We start from the raw sequence: 7,891 nt of genomic DNA on the forward strand, positions 1-7,891 counted from the left end.
ACTTTATAACATTATAACTTTATAACTTTATAACTTTATAACTTTATAACTTTATAACTTTATAACTTTATAACTTTATAACTTTATAACTTTATAACTTTATAACTTACAAGTGCTGGTTACATTTTTCCCACTGCCCAAGACAAAAGCAAATGAAGACATTGAAATGTATACATATATGTACATATGTATACAAGTTTCATTTGATATTAATTACACACATGAATTCAGCTAAATATTATTTGTTTTTTATGCAATCAATACAGGATGTGCACTAAATGTCATAAATAACTCAAACTAACATTAAGACCGTCAAAGGCACATGTTATTCTGAGCTTACCAAACTTTAAGTCCTTTAGCGATTATTCAATATTAAACTGAACATTTTAACTTAATTTTCTAATTCATGAGAAAAGTAATTTAAGACATATAATAGGTAATATACAACGATGTATAGACCATTCTTTGTGGTATGAGCTACACGATCATTATAGATCATTTTATATCCATGAAGCGTGTCTACCAGCTATATCAAAAATATTCACCGATAGTTTACATATTAATTTAACACTGTTTATCTTAAACTTTCTTGTTCAATCTTTTTATTAATTAAAAAGCAAATCTGTGCAATAAAATCTCTAAATTTCCCTCACTTTTCATTCCACTAAGTACTCTTAATTTTTCTCATTTCCTTGTTCCTCCCCTTTATCAAGCAAAACATTTTTCCCCTTCAACTGTGTTTTATTGCTTGAGCATTATTTGATATAAATTAAAAACTTACCTTGCAATTTGTTTAAAATTGAATTTTCTTCGTGGTTTCTTGCTTTTACCATCACCGCGACCCTTCTTCCAGATGTGAGTACGCCAAGCGGGATCTTGATACTCAAATGAGGGTTTTAAATAATATAAAGCCATTTCTTGATGAAATACGGGTGTTATTGAACCCGATAGGGGTGGTACAATCCAAATCCAATCAGCAGGGCAGCCATTTCTACAGATAAACAACAATAGTAATATAATACATTTGTAACAAATATAGAAAAAATATGTAAATAATGTTAGGAAAAAATATATTGTCTTAACATACATATATCTACAAATTTGTTTTTCTTAAAAAATTTGTCTTTTATTTTTTTGTCCATAACAAATTGTTTTGATGCCACCATCCCTAAAACATTTGTGGGTGTTTCCTTGTATATCTTTGTGTAAATATCAAATTATTGTAATTGCTGTCATTCGAGTATTTAAATTTATTCAATTACATCGAGACATTTATTCAATGTTTATCACTTTGTATGTTGTACTTAATCTTGGGGATACAATCTTAATCTATTAAATAAGCATTAAGTGATGACAACATTTGAAATTTCAGATTTAACATTCTCGCATTGTCATCTGCATGACAATTTTGTAAAAGAAATAAAATGGTTTGTAATCTCTTGTAGTCAACTTAAAGTGTTAAAGATATTATATGAAGACATACATATGTATGTATGTATGTATGTATGTATGAACACATTAAGGTGTTTTATTTTTATGAATTAACTTCTTTATTTTTATCGAAATATTTATAAAGATTTTGTTAGGAGAAAAAAAGTTATAGTTAATTTTATCAATGGATAATGGTGAGTTATTTCAAATTTGGTTGCCAGAGAATATTTTCAATACGATATTCAGGTACGTTTTATACCCTGCACCACTTTAGTGGAGAGAGTATGTATATTGGGTTGTGCTGATGTTTGTAACGCATAATAATATTGGTCCTATACCCACTTTAAAATATACCAATCTGCTCAGAAATTATTTTCTGAGTCGATTTAGACTGTCCGTCCGTCTGTCTGTCTGTCCGTCCATGTAAACATTGTAATCAAACTACAGGACGCAATTTTGAAGATAATTCAATGATATTCTATTGCCCCACGGACGAAGCCTATTGAAAATGGTTAAGATCGGTCCATTATTTTACCATACAATTGTACCCCCGAATAGGGATTTTAAACATTGCAATCAAACTACAGATCGCAATTTTGGAGATAATTCAATGCACATGATCTTTTATGGTACTGTACAGGAAGCCTATTGAAAAAAGTTAACATCGGTCCTTTATTTTACCCATTCCCCATCCCCCATAAGTTCATAATTTTGTTTAATACACACGTATCTCGACAAAAAGCTGCAAAACCAAGTTCTATACTAGCCTTGATGACCCTGATGTACATTAAAATTATAGGGCCTCATTTGGCATTTATAAAAACCCCATCAAAATTTTACTTAAATATCCACAGTTTTATTAAACAATAAATGGCTTAAGTACAAGGTACAATTCAACTTGAATGCTTTATTATGAAAACTAAATCACATTTTATTCGTAAACATGTGTAGGGTATTATATGGTCGGCCTTACCCAACTATAACTTCTTACTTGTTTGAATACATAATTTCCCATCAGACTGGTAAAGTTTAAGTTTATTTTGATAAACATACATACTTATTCTAACACAATTTTTAAAATTTAATACTCGAAAAGTCCGAAATGACCGAAAAAGGAAAAATGGACAAAGTTATAAAGTTATAAAGCTATAAAGTTATAAAGTTATAAAGTTATAAAGTTATAAAGTTATAAAGTTATAAAGTTATAAAGTTATAAAGTTATAAAGTTATAAAGTTATAAAGTTATAAAGTTATAAAGTTATAAAGTTATAAAGTTATAAAGTTATAAAGTTATAAAGTTATAAAGTTATAAAGTTATAAAGTTATAAAGTTATAAAGTTATAAAGTTATAAAGTTATAAAGTTATAAAGTTATAAAGTTTTTACAACTAGACTCAAGAGTCCTGAAATTTTCTAGGAGTTACTTTAATAATAAGATGAATATGATCAGTAGGAGTAAACGTGGACCTATAATAGTTACACTCACGTACGAATAATTAGTGGAATGGGTCTTATAATAAATAAAAAGTGAAAGCGGTTTTCTCAATTTAAACATATTTATTCCTAAATATAAATAAATCAAGAATTTGATTAACTGATTTTTATTTCAAACCCTTAAACTCCTTAGGTCATTTAACATAAAGGTTAAGGCTACTTAAAAATTAGTCGGCACACCAGATTGTTTAAAATTTAATGTACTCAGATGTTTTGAAAATTATTGGTTACATTATACAACAGATTTTCTATTATCCTTCTGCTGACATGTGACATATTCTTAACTACTCATATACTTATATACATTTCTATGTAAATGTGTATTTAGTCAAATGTCTGTTGTAATAAATTTGTATACATTAAGTTACTACTATGTACACACATACATATGTATTGCTGTTGGTTTGATCTACTTTGGTTTGTGCTTGTGGCTTTAGTACCATATTGATGCCACAAAAAGGATTATCCCATAAGTGGATTACAAGGGTATACAAATGTTATTTCCTTATAAATATTTATCTCTATGGCTGTGTCTACTCCTTTTATACTTTTCTCATAGATATCAGATACTTATTGTTAGTTAAGGATAAACAAACTACTACTACTACTTCTACTAGTAGAATGCTTGACAGGATTCTTTTAAGGTTGTTTCAGCCTTTCGAACTTTTCTTAGCAGTTTGTTTTTTATTTTTTCTCTTTATGTCACATTTTATTGGTTTGTACCAGTTCTGTGTTTTTGATAAAAGATATTTCTATATTCTATATAAGATTTCTTGTCGTTGATTATTTTTGATTTTTTTATTCATGAAAGTATTTGTGTTATAATAAAATAAATATACATGAGTCTATTTAAAGTTTATTGTGACAATAAATTTACAAGCTTGTATACAAATTTATATATTTTGCTATGAATATTTAGTAACACATATGCATATATTGAAAACAGACGTTTAACAGAGCAATCTGAAAAGTTTTTAAAATATTCTGTAATGGCAGACAAACGTTTTCCCTGTTTACAGACGTGGTATATCTTCTGTCTTGTTCTATAGATTTAGTTGTTTAAAGAAAGTACTTCTCTGTTTATCCTCGTTCATGGGTGTTGCTTCAGTTTTGATATTAAACAATCCTTAAGACATCTTTTTAGCCTTTTGTTTATTTATAATTTTAAAATAGAACAATTTATTTTGTATTTCTATGGGTTTGTTTAAACATTTGTATGTTTTCGAGTTTGTTGAGATTTTTGCAAAGGAATCAATGAATGTTGTTCTTCATTTAAGTCATTTATAAATTATTTTAAGTTTGTAACAAAATGTCATCATATAAATGAAATAAAATAATATTGTGGTATTAAATATCTGCCAGATGTATGTACGTTGAGATATCTGCTTAGCTGGTGTACACCATTTCTGAAAGAAATAGAGAATTAAAATTAAATGTTTGTAAGATAGATAAATAGATAGACAGATAGATAGATAGATAGATAGATAGATAGATAGATAGATAGATAGATAGATAGTTAGATAGATAGATAGATAGATAGATAGATAGATAGATAGATAGATAGATAGATAGATAGATAGATAGATAGATAGATAGATAGATAGATAGATAGATAGATATTTAAATAAATTTATGTTGTCAATATTAATCATTGTTTTTCTTTCATCAAATGGTGTTATTTTGAATTGTTTTAATTTCAATTTATTTATTTCTTTTCTCATTTCATTTCCTCTAAATTGTTTCTTATAAATAGGATTCAAAAACAGTTTTGTAAATAATCGCACACAAACGTGTCTGGCGATGTACGTACTTAGTTATCCCAGAAGTCCTTTGGGATATATTACTATTTGATAACTGTTCACATCCAAATATCTTATAAAATGTTAAAATAAACTGATACATCTACGAATTTTTAGTCTGTAGGGATCTATATTGGTAATTGTGCGTTTGTAAATTTTGTTCTTTCTTTTTGATTTAATTAATTTTTTTTTTAATAAATGATGTGTAAAGTAATTGCTTATATGTCTGTATAAATACTTATTTACTGTTTACAAACTTTTATTTTCTCTAATATTCTTATTTATTTTTTCTATTTTGCCTTCAAAAAAAAATAATAACTTTTAATTTTGCATGTGAATATGTTAAAGTAAGAAATTAAATTTAAATTCTATTGTGGAGTGTTGTGTTATATTCTGTGGAGGAAGTCTTAATTATTTGCTTTATTTTATAGAAATTTTCCAAGTGATAAAATTTTTGAAGTTTTTACCAGAAGCAGCAGAACAAATAATAATCTACTTTTGTTAAAGGAAATACACAATAAGTACTTTTGAATTTATAACTCTCATTTTCAAACATTTTCTATTTTTTTACACATGGTTGAATGTGCTGGTTTTACTTAAAATTAAAATATAATTTGATTATTCTTTTGCCACTTGTAGGATAACTTTGTAAATATTATGTTATTAAAAATTGTAGAATTTTTGTTTACTTTTTAGCATTTTAGTTAAAGAAATTGCTTTTAACAAAAGTAAAAAATTCTTAATTTAATTTAAATAACTTATGTTAGTAAATATTATAGTGATTTTAATATTTGGCTTTTAAATTTATATACATACACTAAGACATCGATTTACGGTCTAGTTTCCTATATAGTTTAATGACATTGTTTTAGAGAACTGTGTTGTAGTTCTACCACTAGAATCATTTTTAATATTTCTTAACTTTCACACAATTATATTTCAATATTTTTTTAAACAAACTTACAAAAATTATGTATTTAGACTTGTGATATAAACGGAATATAACATCTGATAAATTGATTAATAATGATGACGACGCTGATAACAGATAGAGTGTTAAAAATTAAAATCTCATTTAACACTAACGTAATGAATTTTGTGAAAGAACATCAATTAAATGTAATTGTTATGCACAGGCTTAATACATACATATTAATAAAATTATTTTATTTTTTTCAGATCTTTTTAATATTTTTACAAGTATGTGTTTACTCACATTCGCCCAAAGTGAATGAGTACATGAGTAAATGAAGAGAAATTTAATTTATTAACAGTAATTTTTTTCGTTAAAATTTATAAATCATAGTTGTAGTTTCTGTTTTATAAAACGAAGCGACATATGCAATAAATACTGCAACAATTTAATAACAACGTTCGATAGTTTTGATGGTGGCATTAAGAATCTTTTAAAAATTCTTTTAAAAATTGAACAGGAAGTACAACAAAACTAGAACTGAACTAGAACTGAACTAGAATTGAACTAGAACTGAACTAGAATTGAACTAGAACTGAACTAGAACTGAACTAGAACTGAACTAGAACTGAACTAGAACTGAACTAGAACTGAACTAGAACTGAACTAGAACTGAACTAGAACTGAACTAGAACTGAACTAGAACTGAACTAGAACTGAACTAGAACTGAACTAGAACTGAACTAGAACTGAAGTAGAACAGAACTAGAACAGAACTAGAATTAAAACTAAACTTCAAGTGAACTAGAAATTAACCTGTCTTTGGATCATATTTGAGTAAGAAAACCAAACCCTAGTTACGCAACAGGGTTAGAAGGGAAAAGTACAAAATTTTTTTTCGATCTTTTTAGGACAATTTCCCTTTTAGTCGTAACATATTTAGGTAAATAGTTTGTTATTTATTTCCAGTCTTTCATATTTGGTACATTTAAAAGCTAAAGGTACTATGTGTATCAGTTGCATTTGGTACTTTCTACTCAACTCAGTAGTCTGAGTAGTAATACGTGTTGAACTTTCTTTTTATGACACCGTAATAAAATGTTTGCCCAGAAACATCACATGGTTAATGTCTGAGGGCCAATTTACTATGATGAAATTTTTATGATGCTGGTGCAAAAAGAAAAAAAAAGTTCAACATAAAACTGAATCACATGGTTTACAATAAAGCTATGTTGACTGAATGTATTTGGGATGTTAAAACGAAAAATCTTTATAAAATTAGAAGGGGGTTGGAAATAACCTAAACACAACGGTCTTGATTCTTGTTATCAAAGTGACACTTTTAACTGTTGATATATTTTTTTTTTAGGAAAAAGTACAAAGTAAAATATAAACATTTAAAAATAATTTAAAAAATTCTCTTAAATAAAATTCCAGTCGCATTGTAGTAAAAAGTTTTGCATCATAGTTGCTAGTAATTTAATGTTATATTGTTCACAATGCACGACAATCCATTAACTTATTAACAATATTATGTTGTAACATAATATTTTAACACATTCTCTATTATTTTTTGAAATATGGCAGATAAAATATCATAGTTTTTGGGATAGATAAATTCATATAGTAACTGCTACTATATTTTTTAAACCCTTTTTTAAATTAACTTTTTTTAAGCTCAAAAATACAGTTAACTAATTTGTTGATATAAAATATTTTAAGGTCACTTTAACTTTGATTCTAAATACTGTTTCTAAAAAAATAAACAAATTTATTTTCGAACAGCCTTTCACAAATTTTATTTAGTAAACAGATTTTTTTTTTATTTATTCAGAAAACGATTGATGAAACATAAGATATCAAAAAAAATAACAGCTACAACCAACATATATGTACATAGTCAGACAGTCTGTGTTTATTCCCATAGAATTTTATCTGTTAATTTTAATAACGATAATTAACACACACACACATCCTTCTCGTTCTCACGTATCAACAAATTTCTGTTTTTTCTTTAACTCCAATATAATACATACATATGTATAAGTACTTGCAACGCATACATCCTCACAAATATATATTTTAAACTCGTTTATTGCAACTGTGCCCAGCATTTCTTATAATTGGGATAGGTAGAAGTTCTTGTACAGTTCTAGTTCAGTTCTAGTTCAGTTCTAGTTCAGTTCTAGTTCAGTTCTAGTTCAGTTCTAGTTCAGTTTTAGTTCAGTTCTAGTTCAGTTCTAGTTCAGTTCTAG

At 26.8% G+C, this 7,891-nt stretch overlaps 1 protein-coding gene across 1 annotated transcript in view; it reads left to right on the forward strand.

The window, feature by feature from the left end:
* The window catches only part of LOC111681704 (nitric oxide synthase), a 41,806-nt gene that overhangs the window by 30,719 nt on the left and 3,196 nt on the right, over positions 1 to 7,891 (forward strand). The window contains exon 9 of the mRNA XM_046946991.1: positions 7,074 to 7,083. Within this exon, the coding sequence (XP_046802947.1) occupies positions 7,074 to 7,083 (10 nt within the window). The remainder of the gene's footprint in view (positions 1 to 7,073; positions 7,084 to 7,891) is intronic.

The sequence above is a fragment of the Lucilia cuprina genome, chromosome 2 (assembly GCF_022045245.1).
Source record: "Lucilia cuprina isolate Lc7/37 chromosome 2, ASM2204524v1, whole genome shotgun sequence".
In the NCBI taxonomy this organism is placed as follows: Eukaryota; Metazoa; Arthropoda; class Insecta; order Diptera; family Calliphoridae; genus Lucilia; species Lucilia cuprina.